Source organism: Ictalurus punctatus, chromosome 23, assembly GCF_001660625.3.
Source record: "Ictalurus punctatus breed USDA103 chromosome 23, Coco_2.0, whole genome shotgun sequence".
Lineage (NCBI taxonomy): Eukaryota > Metazoa > Chordata > Actinopteri > Siluriformes > Ictaluridae > Ictalurus > Ictalurus punctatus.
In genome coordinates this window covers 18,422,543-18,444,284 of record NC_030438.2, presented here as the reverse complement: position 1 = coordinate 18,444,284, position 21,742 = coordinate 18,422,543, and the positions used below count along the sequence as shown (strand labels likewise).

The following is a 21,742-nucleotide window of genomic DNA, read 5'->3' as shown; positions in this document are numbered from 1 at the left end:
CCCCTGCATTTTTAAGCACATTCGATGTATTTTATTAACACGACCTTCAGCATGGTCGACCGTAAGTACACTTTTATACATTTAGACTTTTCCTTACCACTTATACTGTACTATGCTGTTTGTTTGCGGGGGTTTATTGTTCAAATTTTTTTTAATGGACATAAAAAAAAAAAACAAGCACATTCATTTAAGCAATAATAGTTTGTTTGATTTTGCTTTTGGGGTTTTTATTTTTAATAAAAGCACAATTATATGTATTACGGATAACGCATATATATATATATATATATATATATATCCGCATAATCTAAGACTTATAATAAACACAGCCAATCGATTTTTCTGTACCAAGACAGCTAAAAGGACTTTTATTTTTTTCACTTTTTTTGCTCTTTGAATACAGTATTGGCTGTTGGTCTGCCGTCTTGTTTACCTTTCAGTCTCCCCTCACAAGTATGAGCATTAAAAGACGTTAAAAGACGAGAACCAGGTCAACATTAGTAGCGTCTGCCGTTTCATCTCAAAAAGCAGCTAAGCCGCTAGCAGAAGACTGGAGTGACCGTTAGCGAGCTATACGCAACTCATTTCGAAAAACGATTACATACAATCAAACAGAACGTCATATGTCGTTTTTACAAATGACACCAGGCTCTCAGCGAGTCTTCCTGTTTACGTTTGAGATGTTAGTCACGTCCGTTCCCGTTCCTGTGATCGGCGGTTAGTTACGAGGCTCCGCCCCTTCGAGAGGTACACGGATCATAATGAAGATAAGCCAGTGGGCGGGACATACGAAGAGCGAAGAACGCGCTGTCCAGTACACATAGCTTTGTTTGTTTTTCCTGTGCGAAACACACCCGTCCAGTCTCCGTTCACCCGAACGTGCTGTTTCGGTCATTTATTTAATATTGAGACTTACGATCTCATTATTTTGTTCTATTATGTTTATTATTTCAGTTTTATAACTTTAACCGTAAATTTGAATGGATTATTTCATTTCTTAATAACTATTCATTTGAACACGTTTCATTAAACATTTTATCTGAATTTCAACTTAACTTTTTATATCGAAATGATTCAGAAACGAACACACACGTGGCAATGTCAACAAAAATATAACGATGCAGAAGGGCATTGTGCCGTAGCGCCGTGAGCCGCTACGCGTGCTGAAAGGCACGACATGCAGCTCTGGGTACGAGATGGGAATATGCGACATAAAAAAATACTCATTTTTATGAGTGAAAATCGTATGAATTTAACCAAAAATGCAGCAGAAACGCAGCATGAGGAAGAGTATTAGCGTGGATCCATGACACAATTCCAAAATAGAAAGAACCCACCGGGCCTGACGCATTGCCTTTTACTTTAGCATCATCAAACAAACCGCCGCCAAACCCAAATAGCTTGAAGTTTTTCAATTATGTGTTTGCTCTTGCTTTTTATTTAACTTCGCAGCGACGCTCCACTTGATCCCAGTAAATGCGAGTTCTTCAGAGTGTGAAATAAAAAAAGAGTATTACACTGTCTGCTCGCGTGAGTGATGGAGGTCTCTTGTACGAGCGCACGGGTTTGAGCTTCTGCCACGTATTCACGTACACGTATAAGAAACAGTAACACGGTGAAGACTCTTACCGAACTCGCCCGGCACCGAGATCTCGTAGAGGCACGTCTGACCTCTGGTGTAGTTGCGAGGGTAGTTAGGCGACAACACGGTGCCCTCTGACCCCGTCGACCTGCTTCCACAAGGCGCTGTGGGGGTAAACATTCAACATATTACTACAGATGTTAGGCCTTGAGCTCGGCACACATATACAACACTCACTATCATTGTCTGAACTAAAACGAACAGCTATACACATCAGTAAAGCGGTAAAAACAATAAAAGGTAAAGTAAATACACCAACCTATAATGATACTACACTTTTAAATGCTTAAACTCCTTATATATATATATATATATATATATAAAACGTAACTTCTTGACAGATGTCTAGGGGAACTTCGCACTTAAACTATGTTTTACAATGCGACATACGGCATAAATAAATGAGACACGGCTCTCTGACGGCTCCTAAAAGCCAGCGTGGTCATTAATCACTCAAGGCCACACGGTCCAGCTCGACTTGTTTGTGAGAGGAACTGAATTATGGCAGGCCTTGTTAACAGTGTCCAGTCATATTTCAACTGTCTGTCTGCGACTACAGACATGCCGGGGTGATTATATCAGACAGACAGCTCGGAAATAATCGCACAAAATGCCACTAATACAATCTCCAGACATGGCGTATTCGGTTACATCTGAAAAATCCCTTTCAACTGATTTGTAATCTAGTAGTAATATAAGGCAAGTGTCTGGATTAAACATGTATACTGTAACAGAGAAGGGGGTGGGGTAAACATTAAGGTCGATATTGTTATAGGATGAGGAAAGGCTTTTAAATTATATCATTTGCCAACATAAATCTTCCTGTAAGGTGACGTTTACAATCGTAAGCTCAAACAGAGCTTCAGCAATAACACAGCACAAACCATATATGAGAATACGGTTGCTAATTTTAATTAAAATATTAGATTAAAGAATTTATAATCGAGTAATGTCGACCTTCTGAAAAGTTTGTTGGTCAGGGGTCCTTGTGCATGAATTACTGCGTTGATGAGACGTGGCGTGGAGGCGATCAGCGTGTGGCGCTGCTGAGGTGTTCTGGAAGTCCAGGTTGCTTTGATAGCCTTCAGCTCGTCTGTATTGTCGGGTCTGGTGTCTCTCGTAGATTCTCTATGGGGTTCGGGTCAGGCGAGTCGGCCGGACGATCGAGCACAGTAATATCACGGTCAGTAAACCAGTTACTAGAAGTTTTGGCGCTGTGGGAGGTGTCGAGTCCTGCTGGAAAAGGAAATCAGCGTCTCCGTAAAGCTCGTCAGCAGATGGAAGCATGAAGTGCTCTAAAATCTCCTGGTAGACGCTGCATCGACTCTCGACTTGAGAAAACACACTGGACCAACACCGGGAGATGACATGGCAACCCAAATCATCACTGACTGTGGAAACTTCACACTGGACTTCAAGCAGCTCGGATTCTGTTCCTCTCCACTCGTCCTCCAGACTCTGGAACCTTGATTTCCAAATGAAATGCAACACCGACTTCCCTCTTCCTCGTGATTGTAGTCGTGTACTGAACCAGACTGAGAGATTAACGCCTCAGGAAACCTTTACAGGTGTTTTGAGTTAGTTATCAGATTAGAGTCTTCTCAGGTTGACATTTCTGTATTATAATTTCTTTATTCGAATATTTTTGAGATACCGGATTTTCGATTTCCGTGAGCCATAAGGCGTAATCATCGAGATTAGAACAAAACATAACAAAAAGGCTCGAAATATTTCCCTTTATGTGTAATGAATCTAGAATACATGAAAGTTCCATTTTTTTTAATTAAATTACGGGATCATGCATCAACTAAGTCACATGCAGCTTATAGGAACATTACGAAGACGTCCACACGACACTGTTTGGGGTTGCTGTTAATGCATGTTCTAAATGACGCCCCGAAATAAAGTGGTTATGTCGATTAATCATGAGAAGAAAGCCGTGTGAAGGGAGCTGGATCTGTTTATAGCAGGAGTGTGGAAATGTAATAAATCATCAACAAGAGTAGGTACTCCCAACAACACTGATGAGTTTAAATCATATTCAAGGACCGCTAGAAGTAGCAGATGATTAAAAAAAAAAAAAAGATTTTACCCCGATATCATCCTAATTAGCAAAGGAACCTGACACATCAAAGCATTTGTGCAATCGGGGACGATACTCTTGCATATTTTCCAATGGGTTGTGTTACATTACGTCCGTCATTGGTCAGTCAAATCCTGTAATAGTGAACGATAGCTAGCATATGATGGCTAGAAATCCGGCCTGAGAGATTTCATCACAGTTTCATTGATTTAAGTTGTATAAATTGGTACACATATTAAGGTCAGGGTTACGGATGGACTTGGCGTCATCTTCCTTCATTAGTCTGAACTCGTACAAAATCCAGCGACGTTGCTCTTGCATGTTTGATCTCTCTTTTATGATTGTTTTTTTTTTTTTTTTATCAGGTTGGAGAAAAAGCACAGAAATACCAACAATTATTCCCCGTAAGGAACTAAACGCATTGTCAGTTTGAACACAGAGAAATGGCTGTGGGCGCCATGTTGGTTATACTACTACACGTCACGTAAGCTGAGAATTAACCAACCGTCTAAAAAGCCACGTGATCTTTTCAAGTTTTTAAAACAAGAACATCCGATGCTCATTAGTACAAATAACTCTTTTATCAAACGAACTGAGATACCTCCATGGAGACACACTTGGTAGAGTACGTTGCCATGTTTCACCATTAATCCCATATTTGTTCTATTGTACAAACCACGAATAAACACATTCTTTTTTCCAATAGTTATTTCTTTAAGTTTCTGGTATTTCCTTCGGTATTTCGCAAGCACAAATGTGAAATTAACATAAAAACAGATGGATGCGATCCTCGCTGCTTTTGTTACGGTTGTAAATCGTGTTTCCGCGGTGCTGCAGTGCTCCAGGCCGGTAACTAAAAAAAAAAAAAAAAAACAGCTGTATGAGTAATAAGACGAAGGACAGAATCTGGAGGCACTTCACACCCGCTGGGTTCATTCAACAAGAGGTGGGAGAATGTAAACAGAGCATGTTTGTCCTCCATGGTTATACAGAACACTGCGCAGATGTTACAGGCTCTCACCTGGGACCTCCACATACACACGGCTACATTCATTATTAATCAGGGCGCTGGTGTTGAGAGGATTGGCTCTGTAATGAAATATGTGCAGCGACTGCAAGGGGGCCTGCTCCTAAAAGAAGACGTTCGGATAATAATCGGTGTGACTGCAAAGCCTGTGTGCGTGCACATATTTAGATAGATAGATTTTGGACTATGCATAGTATATGCGATTGTGGGGGCGGGGCATGGTCGAGCGTCAGCTGTGGATGGAGAAGAGACGGGTCAAATCGGGAAGTAACGCATGATTCTAAGGTCTTAAAGTGTGCAATTGAGAACATACTTTGTCTAACCTATGTATGCTTTGTGATAATATTTTTACCGGATATTGCGTCCGACACTTTTCGATTTTATCGGACATATATATACTTAGATTATATATACTCAGGAAAAAAACAGAAACGCCCCTTTTTCAGGAGACTGTATTATTTTTTCCCATTATGTAAAAGCCCAATAAGCTTTACAGATCTTTATCGGAAAGGGTTTAAACGATGTTTTTCAGCTTGTTCAATCAACCATAAACAATTATCGTACATGCACCTGTGGAACAGTCCTTAAGACACGAACAGTTTAGAGGTGCTGGGAAATTAAATTCACGGTTACAATAACTAAGGACACTAAAGAGACCTTTCTACTGACTCTGAAAAACACCAGAAGAAAGATGCCTAGGGTTCCTGCTCACCTGCGTGAACATGCTATAGGCCTGCTGCAGGGAGGCGTGAGGACTGCAGATGTGGCCAGAGCGATAAACTGTAATGTCTGTAACGTAACACGTCTAAGATGGTGCTACATGGTGAGACAGGAAGGACAGCTGATCATCCTCGCAATGGAAAATTACCCGTAATGTAACCGTGTGTCCCCCCGGACGTGATCGAGAACTTTCAAAAGTGGAAGAGTGGGGTCACTAGTAGTTCCTGTGTAAACGATTTATAGAATTCACTGCGATTTTACTGAGTTGACCCTGATTTAGCAAGAACAAGTAGAACTCGGTAGCATCAGTAGCATTGATGGGGATACCTCTGCTGCCAATAAGTCTAGTCCTTCTTGTTACCAATTGATCTGACTGAAATACCCATAAAATGTACTTCAATCAGAAAAGAAGCTATTGAAGAAAAACAATTTCAGACATTTGACCTTGCTGTGACCTTGTCCCTGCCCGGACGGACCGGTTGAAGGCAAAAAATATTAAATAGCCAGTTACTGAACATGAATGTGTAAGTTACACGTCTCTATGACAGACAGGAAGGGAGCTAAACAATTGCAAATATTTGACCTTGTTGTGACCTTGATCATTTTATTTAAGCTGTAAAGAGGAAACGTACATTTTGCAGTTATGTGTAAGTGGATTTGTGAGGGAATCATCAGCACCTTGACAGCTGGGCAGCGCTCTGTTCCACTCAGGTCGGTTGGTGTTGCCCATCACGCAGGTGAGAGTGGAGTAGCCCTGCAGTTGGTAGCCTGGCTCGCAGTGGAAGGTCAGACTGGAGCCCAGTTTATAATCACTGCCCAGTCGAGTACCGTTCATCACACTGCCAGGGTCAAAACACGCCTCTCTCAGCTTAGCTAGTGGGTAAAAAAGAAAGAAGAAACACTCTGTAATGGACAGCAGAGAAAAACATGGATAAATGATCCCCAAAATATTTTGGATCCGAAACATCGTTCATCATCATTAACATCGTTCTCTTAGCTCTTAATATCAGATCCTGGATTTCGACTAAACAATAATCGCAAATGGTAAACACATCTTTCCTGAAGACTTTCCTGAGTTTCACATTGACCTGAATGATATCAAGTCCTGACCCTCATGACTCCTTCCATAAATGTTACCATTTGCTACCACAGAGTACCATGCAATGCCAACAGAAAGAGATGAGCAACCTAGACAGCAAGATATCGAGCACATAAAGAGGAGTTCAAAACCCCAAAACAGATACATGTGGCCTGGAGGCGGAGCCAGGACCAAGTGCCTATGGCTAGAGGATAATGAGCGTTGCAATCTATCCCAGCCGGAGGCTTATTAGAGGAAGAATAAAGGAGCTGCTCTCCAGAAGAGAGAAGAAAGAAGACGCTAGAGAATCAGTGTTTGCATGCAACAGTGCAGTAATTGCCTTTTCTCTCCGCCTCCCAAAAGATACCCTAGATGAAATTCACACTCTGAGTCATCGACGCAAGCCAACAGCACCAATGGATTCACATAGGAGCTGAGCCTAGTTATATACAAAATACAAAGATACAGGAAGGTGGGACAGCCAAAGGGGGATCATATAGTGGAAATCTCCAGCAAATAGAGTTATATTAAAACAATCTGATAGTAAACAAATGCAGCTTGTTGAGCAGGTTGGCAGATCAGCAAAAAAACAATGTCCTATCCTGTACTGGGGCCAAATCCTGAGCTGTCTATCTTTCACAACTATCTTTTCGGGACGGCTGTGGCTCAGGTAGTAGAGCAGGTTGTCCAATAATCGCAGGGTTGGAGGTTCGATTCACGGCCCACGTGCCTCTACAAGACACTAAAACCCAAGTTGCTCCCGATGGCAGGCTAGCACCTTGCATGGTTACTCGGCTGCCATTGGTGTGTGTGTGAATGGGTGAATGAGAAACAGTTTAAAGCACTTTTTAGAACTGCTAAGGTTAAAAGACGCTATATAAGTGCACACCATTTGCCTTTTAACTCCAAACCCTCGCCAATTTTTGTGACATATTGAACATACTGGTTGGGAAGCCAGTTAATCTGTGGACCGAATAATGAAAAATCCATTTGAGTTCCTCAATATTGTGAAAGGAATGGAAATTATAATAATGGCTTCTTAAAATGCAACAGGCATTTAAACATAAGGAAGGTACGAGACACAAGATTCTGTTCACATTTTGTCAGCAGTGAAGTCAATGAAATGCAGAACTAATGCCCACCTGTGCAAAAACGTCTGGAGAAGAGTAGTGCAGAAAGCTGTTAGGTGCTATAACATCTTACATGCTATAACTGCAACACGCAAGAGTGTTCCATCGTGTAAAATGTAACTAAACCTTTCCTTTTCCTTTCAGTATGCACCATCTCTCTTACCTAGAAAAGCGTTTTGGCTTTGCTATGTTAAGCCTTTACACTAAAGGCTGATAAATGGCAAAACAATGGTTCAATCAATTACCTTGAACACCCTGATAAGAAAATGTACAGTTAAGTAATGACATACATGGTAATTACTGAATCAGCTGACAAAAACATGCAGACCAAGTACAGGAAACCTGATCTAAGGTGTAGTAATATTAAGGTGTACCAGACAGCAGGTACTGTATTTGTCTCACGCCAGTATTCGGTACCAGTATTCAGAACAACAGCCAAGGCTCCCCTGCTTCTTATAGTGCTAAAGGGCAAGTGCTAAATCTTCTAGGACAAGAATTAAAGCTGACCTGGAAGGAACTGTTTCATACCCAGTTGGTGTCCCAAAGCATCCCTTTGGAGAAACAAAACAAGGTCAGTCCCTTATTCTATGAAAGATAATGTGAACAAAGACATGGACCCACAAAAGCAGGTTGCAATTTGACATGTCTGGACCCACAGCAGAGATCTCAAAAAGCCCACCATGACCAGCATGTGATTGATGTGTAAGATGGTGGTTAGCTCATAATAAGACCAATGTGATCTTTACATATGAATGGCAGGATTCATCAACAAAGCAAGGCCAGCCTGTTTTGCTGTGAAAAGGAACATGAAAAAAGACCTGGACTCAGAAAAGTGGTCATTAAAGCAATACAGTGGTCAGAATTGGTGGCAATTATTGTTAGCATCCACCTAACAACTGCCAAAAGTATGTGACCGTGACACCAATATGTGGTTCTTCCCCAAACTGTTGCCATAAAAGTGTCTTTGTATGCTGTAGTATTACGTTTTCCCTTCGTGGGAACTAAGGGGCCCAAACTTGTTCCAGCATGACAATGCCCCTTTGCACAAAGCGAGGTCCATGAAGACATGGTTTGCCAAGATTGGGGTGGAAGAACTTGAGTGTCCTGCACAGAGCCCTGACTTCTACCCCATTAAACACCTTAGTGATGAATTAAAATGCTGGCTATGCACACGGCCTCCTCACCAAACATCAGTTCCTTATCTCACTAAAGCTCTTGTGGCTGAATGGTACAAATCCCCATAGCCATGCTCCAAAATTTAGCAGAAAGTCTTTCCAGTTTCCAGCAGAGTAGAAGTTATTATAGGGGATTGGTGGCTTGGTGGATAAGGTTACTGGTTGGGGGTACAAGCCCCAGCACTGCCAAGCTGCCACTGTTGGGCCCTTGGGCAAGGCCCTTAACCCTCTCTGCTCCAGAGGTGCTGCATCATGGCTGCCCCTGCGATCTGACCCCAACTTCCTAATATCCTAATATTCCTAACTTCCTAATATTATGGGGTATATTTCACTGTGCTGTGATGTATATGTGATCAATAAAGACTCTATGTATTATAACAAAGGGTGGACTAACTCTGGAATGGGATGTTCAACATGCACAAGGGTATCACAATGGGTGTGATTGTCAGGTGTCCACATACATTTGGCAATAAAGTGTATCATGGTATATTCAATGATGACAACCTGGGATCCCATCATACACACCTTTTTTTTTTTTTTTTTTTTTAAATATATTCTATGCAACTTATATATATTGAAAAAAAGTTCATGAAAAATGACCTTAGCAACACCTAGCAACTTCAGGCCCCTGACTAGAAATGTAACTGAATGAGAACCTCTGAAAAATTGAAGTGAAGCACTCAGCAGACTGTCAAAGACTGAAATGTAACTCACATAATAAAAGTATATCTTGCAAACATGGGAAGCTGTCTGTGACAGGCATTCATTCCTTAGAAGAAAAGGAGCAGGTTGTGAAGCGCTGCAGCCAAAAAAAATATGGTAGAATTGAAGTCGTTTTTACAGCTCCTGAAATAATATGGACATTTCATTTCTAACTGAGTCCTGGCTCCATGCCCTGGAAGATTCTGAAAGATTCAGTGTGGCAATAGAGCCAGAAACATCGGAAAGCCTTATTTTGAGAAGAAGGGAAAAAAACGCTACTTCAATCACAGGTACTTGTCCACTGTGATAGTGTTATTATGTGATGTGTGCTCTTATGGTGTTGGCAGATGAAGTACCAGTTGGTAGAGTGGTCAGTCAGCTGTGTCTCTTGCTCTCTGAAGAATTCTTACCTCTTTGAAAATGAGGCATTGGAAGAAATCTTCCGATTTGCTAATTTGCACCTCCAATGCCTGGTATAAGAATAAACCAGTGCCTCCAATGGCCCTGGTACAAAACCTTTGAAGAAAATGAAACCATCTATACATTACAATGACCTTGCTTTATTATGGCATATGCGCCAGTCTAAAGATCATTCACATGCTGGTCATGAAGAGCTTATCATCGACTCTCTGCTGTAGTAAAGTAGGTCCAGATTTTTCGCAGATTGCAACTCATATGAAGCTGGCATTGTCGCATGGTGCATACTTGAAAAGGAAATGTTGTAGCGTGGACTCGGTATTGCTTCTTGTTTTAATGCAAGCTATCTATGTTTTCCACTCTTGCTGTTATGAGTTTTCCCAGAAGCTTGACAAAAACGATCAATCCTCCAAAAAGTTTGGATAAAAGAGTGATTGTCTTCTTCTCCTCTGCATGTGAGACAAATAACCAGGGCAACCAGAAGAGATGGCTAGTATTGCAGGATATTTAGGATAGTGATTGAGGACCTGCTGAGAAACAGCACTACTTTTGAAGATTTTCTGATGTGTGTAATTTCTGTCAGAGAATATTTAGTCGATATTTGGATCTGGAGGGAAAAAAAGGGGTTTGCATTCAAAGTACATGTTTTTGGGTGGTGGGGGTAAGTGAAGTTCCAAGAGGAACTCCACAAGGACACTTGACGAACATGAGACAGTAACCCAGGCTCAGGATCAAACCGAGGACCCTGGGGATATGGGGACTTTGTCAAGTTGGGTTTAGAATTGAGGCTTTTAACCATATTTATTTATTTAAAGAGAGCAACCCAATTGCACTAGACCCTTTCTGTATAATTTCCAATGCCCTGTAGAAAGGGTCGTACAAAAGGGCATGCACTTTTTGACAAGAAAGGACATAATGTAGAGAGTCCAGAGTACAAAGTTTCTTTGTAGTTCAAGTAGATCACATATGGGTTGCAAAATACAAGTCACAGTTTGAGACCAGTCTGGACCTACTTTACCTAAAGCAGAGACTGAAACTCCACAAAAGCGCCCCATGACCAGTATGCAACTGATTTGAAGATTGTGGACAATCCATAATGGCACAAACAAGGTCATCTACACATATGGAAAGCAGAATCCATCAACCAGGGCCAGCCTTTAAAACCAGAGATAGGTTTTCACCACGATCCTCAACCTCCCATAAGGGTACCATAAGGTTAGTTGGTTGGGAATTCAACATTACTCCAACCAAGGAGTTAACAACCAAGGAATATTATCCCTTTTTAGGTTCTATTGCTTTAGCAATTATGGAGATCAATGAAATGTTTTGCTAAGGGGGTTAGGCATCTGAAGGAGGCAATGAGTCAACTATTGGCAGGGAAGACAAGTAGGTCTGACTGAAAAGGAAAGCATTCGTAAAGTTTTTTGTCTTTCCATATGGGGCATTTGTGTAGCCAATCCACCTACCAGCATGTTTTTGGGAGGTGAACGGAAACTAGAGAACCTGGAGGACACATGGACCCAGGGGAACTTGCTAAGCTCTATGTAGTAACCCAAGCTCAGGATCAAACTGGAAACCCTGGAGCTGCACCAACATGCTTTTAAAAAAAAAAAATTATTCTAGTTTATTATTTTTTTTTGTCAGTATGCATTTTAATGTATGTATGTATGTATGTATGTATGTGAGATACTGCTGCATTTACCCTTGTACTCCAGATGAAAGCCGGTATAGCTCACTGAACCGTCACTGCGGAAGGCTATATGCATGATGTTTGAGCTGCTTTCTATCTTCTCTGGCAGCTTGCTGTCTTGAAATGTCCCAATCAGATGGCTGTTGGTGTGCGGCCCATCATAAATGTACAGGAAGTCGTAATTGGGCTCGATGCTGAAGCTGAAATGGAAGGAAAAGATTCACGAATATGAGTTTTTGATAGCCATAATACATAAGCTGTGATTCTTGCATGTAAAGGCTTTTTGAATCACATTTGTCATAGGTTCTGATAGGGAAGTCTAAAATCAGTGTTATGTTGTAGTGCAGGTTTGATAAACTACTCAAGGGCAGTCGTTCTAACAAATTTTACAGTTTTATGTCATTATTATGTGTTATATGCCATGTGTTATAGGCCACCATGAGCCACCAGAACATCTTCAATGCACCTTGGTGTAGATTCTACAAGTCTCTGGAACTGATCTATCCAAAAGCTATTGCCTCAAGTAGTGTTTCGATGATGGTGTCGGAGAGCACTGTCTAACATGTCACTCCGAAGTCTACCATAAGTTTCCAGAAGGCATATGATTTACATCATCCTCATCAAACCATTCAGTCACCCTGGAAGAGACCACTCCGGTCAGGATGAAGGGGATCATTCAGAGGAACTCTGAATTGATTTGCAGTGACGCTTTCCTCTAAACGGAGACAAGTGGAGCCAAACGTACTGTACCATATCCGCTTGTTTTTCCTTTAATTTTTCATTCTGTCCGATTATGGATTCCGCATTACGTGTACTATGAAAGCAAAGAAACCGGAGGACGATTCCATGAAGTTGTAATCCACACTAGCAGACACTAGATGAATAATTTCAGATCATAGACACAATTGAAGAGGCAGGTCTTTTAGTGTGCCTCATGGATGGGAAAAAACGGCATTAGTGGAAATTGCAGACGAAATGGTCCCAAATGGCAAAAATTATATCCTGTGAAATGGAGATAAAACTGCTCCACTCTACACTCGCTGTTAAAACTCAGGTAAGATCACACTTTTCTGGAGAAACGGACTGAAACACTGAAACTCACCCTTTTATTATTATAAGCTCTACTAAACATTCCTATCTTCTCCAGAAATACCACAGGAGCAGAATGTATTTGCTAGTGCTGAACCAATTCATTCATAAACAAACTGATACGCCAGTTTAATTTACTTCCCCAAGAATCTCATTTCTATTAATCTTTCAACTAACTAATGAACCTAAAGCACAGGAAAGAGCTCACCTGATGAATGCTAATGAGATGACATAATCAGGGTGTACAGTGATGAACCAATCACAGTCCTTGCTGTGTGGGTAGGGGTGAGGAAAGTTTGGAGAGAGGATGAATCCAGACGAGCCTGTGATGTTTCCTCCGCAAGGAGCTGTAAGACAAGGGATCTAAAGTTATTCACTATTATTAAATGGGGGGATTTGGTGGAACTGGCAACTTGGAATGCATGTATAGGTTCACTATAAAATTGTCAGCAAATCAAAAGTTTTGCTTCTTAAATGAAGCTAATTAAGCTCAGTCAGGTATGCGCAGTTGGGTGAAATCAGGAACGTTGGGTCGCTTTGGGATGTGGTTTTCTTCAATCCCCCCCCCCCCCCCCCCCAAAAAAAAAGAAAACGCCACACCCACTTTATCAACGTTAGACCGATCGAGTAATTTGCTATACCTATGCCAAATACTGTTATCTTCAGTACCAATGTATCCAAGACCCTGCAATGCTAATGTGAAGCTGATCCACACCACCTTGTCATTGATTATTTTCCAATAACAGCACTCCCTTTACCTTCGTGTTTTGGTTTAATTAACCTTTGTACAGTATTGCTCAGTGTGTGTTTTACACCCTGCTGTCACGTCATGTCATATCTTGTTCCAATTAGCCAAATTTAGAACCCAACCAAATTGTGAATTAAACCAAGTCTGTCCTTAAATGGTGTCCATGATTCCGAAAAAGTGCCAAGTACGAGCAAGCCCGGGAGCCGCAAAAAGCTTTTAATAAATTAGATGTTTGAATTGCATCGTGATCGATTGAATTGCAAAGTATCCTTTAAAGGCAGTAGGGGTTCATTTATTACCCACATTTCAATTATTACTTCCTAGTTTATTTATAACTGTAGAATCCATTCGAAACACATTGTACCAGCACGCAAGAAAGCACATGTCGAAGCAAATCGAATCAAAACACTGCTATACTTTGTTAAAGAAGGGGGGGGGGGGGGGTGCTAGTGGGGGAGAAAGAGAAAAGAACAACACATCCATCACTCTGAATTTGGAAAATAAATTAACTTTTTGACCAATAGTTTTGCAAACTGCAGCTGATTGCGGAATACCAGCAATTTCCCAGTCATAGGACATGCTTCATATGCTCTGGCGTCTGAATGCTGACCGAGCACTCGATCAGATATTTCTGTCAACAAGATTTATTATTAACGACATTTTCTCGGTTCCGAAAGGGTGAGATTTCGTTTCTGGCTGGGGTTTATGGTGCTCCACTGTGCTATGGCAGGTGTGAAATGCTTGAAATGAGGTGCACCTAAAGTTCCCGAAGGGGTTTTAAGCGGAAGCTCTGCAAATTGAAAAATCTCACCGATGCAGGTAGGAGGGCTCGGTTGCCAGTAGTAGCGGTTTTCCACCTGTATGCAGGTGATTCGAGACTCGCCCTGCAATTCGTAGCCCGGGTCACACAAGAAGGTCACGGTATCGCCCGGTTCCTTTCCTTCGCCGCTACGTGTGCCGTTCATTGGGGTTCCTGGATCCCTGCAGGCGGTCGCTACCGAACCTGAACAGTAAAAACAGCAGAATGGTTTCTAACACACCCGAGTCAACTGCTTAACGTTTTATAGCCGGTTGCATTTGGTTCAAGACTGTTGTCTGGAATATTACCAACCTGCTTCTTTCTTGTTTATACCAGTATATATGCAGCAATCGTATTAGCCGAGATCTATGGATGCTAAATGCTAGCACTTTCTTACGTTTAGCGCTTAAAGTAAATAGCAATTAGTTGCTAAGATGATCTGTGATGATAGGACCGGACTATCAGATGTTTATTTCATTTCCTGTAGCCTTCTATCATATACACAGAACAAAGTAAGAGATTCAGAGATTTCTGGTCTGTGTCCTGACTCAAGTCTTAAAAATAAAACCGGATCCCTTTTTGTTATTTACGTATTGATTTCTCAGCTTTTATCTGCGGTGTGATTATCCCTGCTGGATGACCGACCCACAAAACATTCAAAAAAATTTTCTAAATCTACCATGTTTAGTCCGGCAGGAATAACCGAGCTAGGCATACTGACATCAATTCCAAGCTTGGACGCAAATGTATTTATTCTGAATTCATGCACATGGATTTATTTACAATTCAAATAGCTTACTGGAAAAGTCGATAGCAAAGCCAGACTTGCTGATGTAGAAATCAGTCTCGAACTGAATGGTAACAATGTTGAGTGTGCTGTGGATCCCATCAGGCAACAGGGAACCGCTTACTTCCTTCAGAAGCATCTCGTTCTCGGGACGGCCGTCCCACACCTTCAGGATGTCGTGAGACGCTTCCGTGTCAAAGGCTAGAAACTGGAGGCTATGGAAGGAGAAAGAAGTAGCATGATTTGAATTCCAATGGGAACTTTTTAAAGTTCTTCAATAGATCAGTTTGCAAAAAAATTCAACCACATATTGTGACTCGTGGTATCAAGATTAGTACATCTGGGATTTACTAAAGCCTAGCATTGCCAAACAGACTAATACAATGACTTTTTTTGGGGTACAAAGACCCAATCGGAGCAGACTGGCCCACTAATGGACGTCCATCATGTCTCCGGTCAGCTCTTTCACACTGAGCATCCGGAGGCCATTCAACACAGTCTTGATCTTTGTCTTGTTATCCATTAGTGTGATGCTCAAGCTTTATCACAGAATATAATTAGCAGACATATTTTAACATTTAATTCCCTGTTCCTCCACTGGGTCACTGCTGATCCCGTCTGCTAAACTACAATTAATTCCACTTTCTCCTTTGTAATTCCTTTTAATCAGTGGCCTACATACAGGTGCATCTCAAAAAAATGGAATATTGTGGAAAAGTTCGCCTTCGTCCCCCACCCGTAATTTAATTTAAAAAGTGGAACTTCCATAGTTTCTAGATTCATTACACATGAAGAGAAATATTTCAAGCTGGTTTTTTTTTTAATCTTGATGAATACAGATGAATACAGCTCACGGAAATCAAAAATCCAGCATCTAAAAATAAAAGAATAGAGAATTTATAATACAGAAATGTCGACCTTCTGAAAAGTATGTTCATTTATGCACTCGACACTTGGTCAGGGTTTAATCCTTATGCAGGATTAAACTTGGTTTAATCCCTTTGCATGAATTACTGTGTCGATGCGGCGTGGCGTGGAGGCGATCAGCGTGTGGCGCTGCTGAGGTGTTCTGGAAGCCCAGGTTGCTTTGATAGCCTTCAGCTCGTCTGTATTGTCGGGTCTGGTGTCTCTCGTAGATTCTCTATGGGGTTCGGGTCAGGCGAATCGGCCGGACGATCGAGCACAGTAATATCACGGTCAGCAAACCAGTTACTAGAAGTTTTGGCACTGTGTGCAGGTGCAGAGTCCTGCTGGAAAAGGAAATCGGCGTCTCCGTAAAGCTCGTCAGCAGATGGAAGCATGAAGTGCTCTAAAATCTCCTGGTAGACGCTGCATCGACTCTCGACTTGAGAAAACACACTGGACCAACACCGGGAGATGACATGGCAACCCAAATCATCACTGACTGTGGAAACTTCACACTGGACTTCAAGCAGCTCGGATTCTGTTCCTCTCCACTCGTCCTCCAGACTCTGGAACCTTGATTTCCAAATGAAATGCAACACCGACTTCCCTCTTCCTCGTGATTGTAGTCGTGTACTGAACCAGACTGAGAGATTAACGCCTCAGGAAACCTTTACAGGTGTTTTGAGTTAATTATCTGATTAGAGTTCTTCTCAGGTCGACATCTCTGTATTATATATTCTTTATTCGAATATTTTAAGAAGTCAAATTCTAGAGATTTAAACATCAGTCAAATTTTGGCAAAAAAAAAAAGAAAGAAAAAGATTTTGACCTTTATAACGTTTTATTGAAATGTATTTTGTATGGAAAAGCTGAGGTACCTGACAGTATTGCCCGAGTCCACTTCGATAGTCCATGTACAGCGGAGATTGTTGTCATAAGGGAACGGGTATCCAGGAGATAATATCCGCCCAGACGATGCTCCTTTGAAACTTCCACCACATTCCGCTATGATAGAGCGGAATAAACGGGTCATTCCGCTGTCACCTACTGGTCATATCCGTGATTCATAAAAGGGCCCGTTCATAAATTCCCAAAAGACCAAGTGGCAGCTACTGCCCTGGTATGTCTTTTTCAAATGACACTGTGACAGTTTAAAGTCTTGTCATTTCTTGTTTTCCTTGATTGGACAAATCCCTTTCACGTAAAAGCAACTTGAGAAGAACCGGATGTGTTGGATCAATAAAAACATGCATGATGAAGCACGGTGGTGTTAGCACAGTAACAGTTTAACAGGCTGATTCAAATATTTATTTATTTATATATTTGTATGTATTTATTTATTTATTTTTACAGTTTATTGACTAAACTCTCGTACATATTGCTGCTGTTTTAAAAGTGAGAGATTCCTGATGTTTAATGAATGGCTTATTAACAATTCTTAATGAATTCTTATTAACTGATTTAGAGTTTTAGACCCCACTCTATGTGGTACTTTTTAAAAAAATATTAATAATGATCTGATTAAATATCTGTGTGCTTTTAAAAATCTTTTTTTTCTTTTTTTTTTTTACTTCTGCCAGATTTATGATCACTCCAGCCTCTTCCACAAGTATGCTAATGTGGGCGAAAGCTAGCGGCGTTTATGCATAAGCATAGTGCTTTAAGTGCACTTCTTTGCTCCCACGGTTAATTAATGCTAAAAAAAAAAAAAAAAAAGAAAAAAAAATTTTTAAAATAGAAAACCCCCTCTCATCGAAGGGGGGAAAAAATATGCCATAATCATATTTATCATAGTGCTTGTCATAAACACAGATTTCAAAGCCACATATGGACCGTCAGTACTAACAGCATCTAAGACATAATTGCATTACATGTAAGCTTCTTTACAGATGACAGGAAGAAAAATTAGCTAAGAGAAAATGGTTAGAAACGCTCTAACCAGCTGTGCTGTCACTTTGACGGTGATGTGGCGTTACAGAAAGGACGTGGCTGAGAAATTCAGTGAGTTCCCCGCTAGAAAAGTGTTTCATGGAGCTTCTATACGTCTATACCTTTTGCTTTGCGGTGTTTGTCATTGTTCTGAATCTAGCAGGACTCACTGTTACAGAATGAGGTAACAGAACTGTATCAGAACTGTAACAGCCAGACAGTAGATAAGTGTATTGACTGATAGAATATACCGGGGAAAGATTACTAAATGGGAAAGTGCCCAAGGGCTCTGGCTACTAAGGGGGTTCTCTACGATTAATGATTCGGCCATTAAACCAGGAGTGGCTCGTGGCCATTGATTTTGGTAGGGCAGGATAGCATTAATAATGCCACTGCCGCAAACAAAATGAATTCAAGAGGCTATCGCACTTGACGTATAGGCTACTATAGTGAATATATAGTGACTAAAGCCTGATATAAGAAGTTGGGAGTTGAAAAATAATGATGTCCTGTACACCGATTTTCAGCGAGTGTGCAGTATACATGCAGGTAGGGCAGCTGGTACATCTTTCATTAGTAAACTACAGTACTGTGCAAAAGTCCCGGCACCTTATTTATTTATTTATTTATTTATTTAGAAAACTACAAACAGATCTTTATTTTACGACTCCTACATTATCGAGTCAGTACAAAAAACATTACCTGCTTATTTCCTAATAAAACTGCATAAACTGTACTTGAGACTATATATTTTTTTAAAGCAAAGGGTCGTCACACCAAATATTGTAAACATATATATATATATATATATATATATATATATATATATATATATATATATTGTTTATAGTATTTTTTATTAATATAGAAACATTTAATTTCGTTCTTTTTGAAGGCATCGTTCCTCTACAGCATTTCTTTGCATGCGCCTAAGACTTTTGCACAGTACTGCGTATAGTCATATTTGCTTGAATAGTTCAAGTACGGATCATTAAATACATTTTTGGGCACTTTAGTACACTGGAAGATGCTTCTACCAGAAAGCAATTACACCACATTGTTAACTCCGGATTATTAATATTTTATTACCTGTAATTACAGTATATGGAAAAGGAACTAATATATTGAAGCCAATTAGTGACACAGGACAATAAAATGCAGCCATCCATTAATAATTTGTCAAAATTTGACTTTGCTACACCAAAAAAAAAAAAAAATAATAATAATTTAATTCATTTGAACAGTAAGAGATGGACCAAGAGCAGGGAATTCATTATACCCGTAATTATTAAACAGCATTCACACTTTTTACACATTTACATGTAATTTATTAGGGATAAAACGGTTATCAGTTTCACGATAAACCTACGGTAACATTCCCAGACGGTCAGTATTACCATGTCACATATACATATATATATATAATATTTATATTTATGGCATTTAGCAGACACGCTTATCCAGAGTGACGTACATTTATCTCATTTATACAATTGAGCAGTTGAGGGTTACGGGTCTTGCTCAAGGGCCCAACAGTGGTAGCTTGGCAGTGCTGGGGCTTGAACCCCCGACCTTCTGATCAGTAACCCAGAGCCTTTAACCACTGACCCACCATAAGAAGGCAATTTTTGCACATTTACATAAATACTCCTTATACTGTTGTTAATTCTGTTACATATAAGACACACCGAGCAAACTTTTATAAGTGTTGCTGCAAAAGTTAGTAAAATGGCCAGAGAAATTTGGACGCGTACCTATGCAGGAAGGCAGCTGATGGTCCCATGTCCGCCTCTCACCCGTCATACACCTCAGCAATCCGCTGCCATGGAGTGTGTAGCCTGGGTCACACTGGTATGTGACAGCACTTCCTGCGAAGTGGCCTTGGTCGCTCACTTTAGAGCCGAACTGAGGCACGCCTGGCTCGTCACAGTGAGAGAGCTCAAAACCTGAGAAAAGAACAGAGAGCAGGGATTAGTGTGGGGAAACTGATGCATTAATTTGCTCTGTAATCTTGTGTAGGCGCTTTATCCTGCTCAGGGTGGTGTCGGAGCCAGAGTCTATCGAGGAAACACTGGGGATAAGGGGGTAATACAGCCTGGATGGGACGCCAGTCCATTACACGACACATTCTCATAAACGCAGAAAGGACAAGTAACTCAAGCTCAGGATTGAACTGCTGACCCTGGAACTACAGTACGAAGCAGCGATGCTACTAAATACTATGATAATGGTTTAAGATGTAAATTCCCATTTATATCATTTGATTTAGTCTAACAATTTAGTCCCACTCCTGGCTGGCTCTCCAAAGCTCATCATGGTTGTTACGTTATGACAACACTCATTGGTTCCTCTAGGGAGATTCTTAAAGGTTATATATAGAACCCTACAACAGAGTGTTTCCCTCTATAAAATGGTTCAGGATAGACCCCTTTTTAGGAAGCAAAGAACCTTTAATTATCCAGTAAACTTTGAAATAACCCTTGAAGATCCCTTTTCCAAGGATGGAGCCATGACTATGTTGGTTATGTTCTATGTTGGTTATGTTCTTTACTTTCTGTTCAGATGATTCAATTAGCACAGTATTATAACATTCAGTATCTGCATAATGCTAGCATCTCTGGAAGGCCTATTTCCTGTCACTCTGCTTTTCTTTAACTGTCTGTTTTCTTCCTCTCTTCTATCCACCTCTTCTGTAACCAATCTAATTTTCTGTGACTAATTTTAATATTGTGCCACGACATTACCCTTTTTCTAACTCCAAACAGTGCTACTTTTATTCTTCTTCCCAGAGCTGCACCATCTTTTTTTTTTTTTTTTCCCGCTTGCTTCAATAATCAGTCAGTATTCAGGATCGATTCTTAAAGGAAAACGTCAGGATCAGGAGTATTTAGACCTCGGTAACGATTCACAAATCCCTAACACTCGGAATTCTATGTAAATATAAAGTATTTGTAACCTTGCAAGATCTGGATGGCTCCATTCTTTATGTGCGTAACAGATATTTATGAGCCAACAACGAGGACAGGATTGCCAGTGTTGTGTGTAGGAGCAGATAATATAACAACATACACACGAGCCAGGGATTGGAATCGAAGCAAGATGAGTAAAACGTGTAGAACATACTGTACAGTAGGACGATGCATCAGAATAAAATCTTAGCAATGAAATTGTTGCTTATGCACTTTTTCCCCCCTCTATTGGTGGCTTAAATTACATCAGTTCATAGTTTTATGGGGTAGATCTCGGTGCTTTTAACAGCAAATCTGTTTTCAAGACCAATGTGTTATCAAGCCACACAGCACTTTTGCCAAACAGGCTATCTACGATGGCAATTCATAGGGAGCAAAACTGGTTGTGCCATAAAAGACGCTATAAAAGATGCTGCTGAATTGCAGACCAAAGAAAAAAAAGTATTCTGCATTTACTAAAGAACATTGACAGAAATCTGCTAAATCTATCAATGAATAATGAAACTGTCAGGGTTGGACAGTGCCCCCCCACCAAAAACAAAACAAAACAAAAATCATTCCCCTTTCTCCAACGTTTTGTTTGCATTCACTACACCCATAATATGCAGCGTGTATCTACAGTCTGGACTAGAAAGAAAACAGCCCCGGGCCTTGCTTCTCACTTCGTCATACCATTCTGTGTATTTCACTTACCACCACTGGTGGCGCTGTTCAGCACGGTTCTACAAAAAGTCCAAAATAATGCACTATTAGACATTTGTTAACAGCGAATAATCTGATATGGATGTCAAGCAATGTCATCTTTGTAATCTTTGAAAGACGATTCTTTCAAAGATTGCTTCTTTATAGCG

The 21,742-nt window shown here is 40.6% G+C and overlaps 1 protein-coding gene across 1 annotated transcript in view; it reads right to left on the bottom strand.

Annotated features, from left to right (window-relative positions):
* Window positions 1–21,742, bottom strand: part of csmd3a (CUB and Sushi multiple domains 3a) — a 164,248-nt gene that overhangs the window by 107,230 nt on the left and 35,276 nt on the right. The window contains exons 19-26 of the mRNA XM_053674960.1: window positions 19,677–19,868; window positions 16,872–16,998; window positions 15,100–15,302; window positions 14,313–14,504; window positions 12,962–13,100; window positions 11,677–11,864; window positions 6,151–6,345; window positions 1,630–1,746 (exon numbers count right to left, since the gene is read on the bottom strand). Of these exons, the coding sequence (XP_053530935.1) occupies window positions 1,630–1,746; window positions 6,151–6,345; window positions 11,677–11,864; window positions 12,962–13,100; window positions 14,313–14,504; window positions 15,100–15,302; window positions 16,872–16,998; window positions 19,677–19,868 (1,353 nt within the window). The remainder of the gene's footprint in view (window positions 1–1,629; window positions 1,747–6,150; window positions 6,346–11,676; window positions 11,865–12,961; window positions 13,101–14,312; window positions 14,505–15,099; window positions 15,303–16,871; window positions 16,999–19,676; window positions 19,869–21,742) is intronic.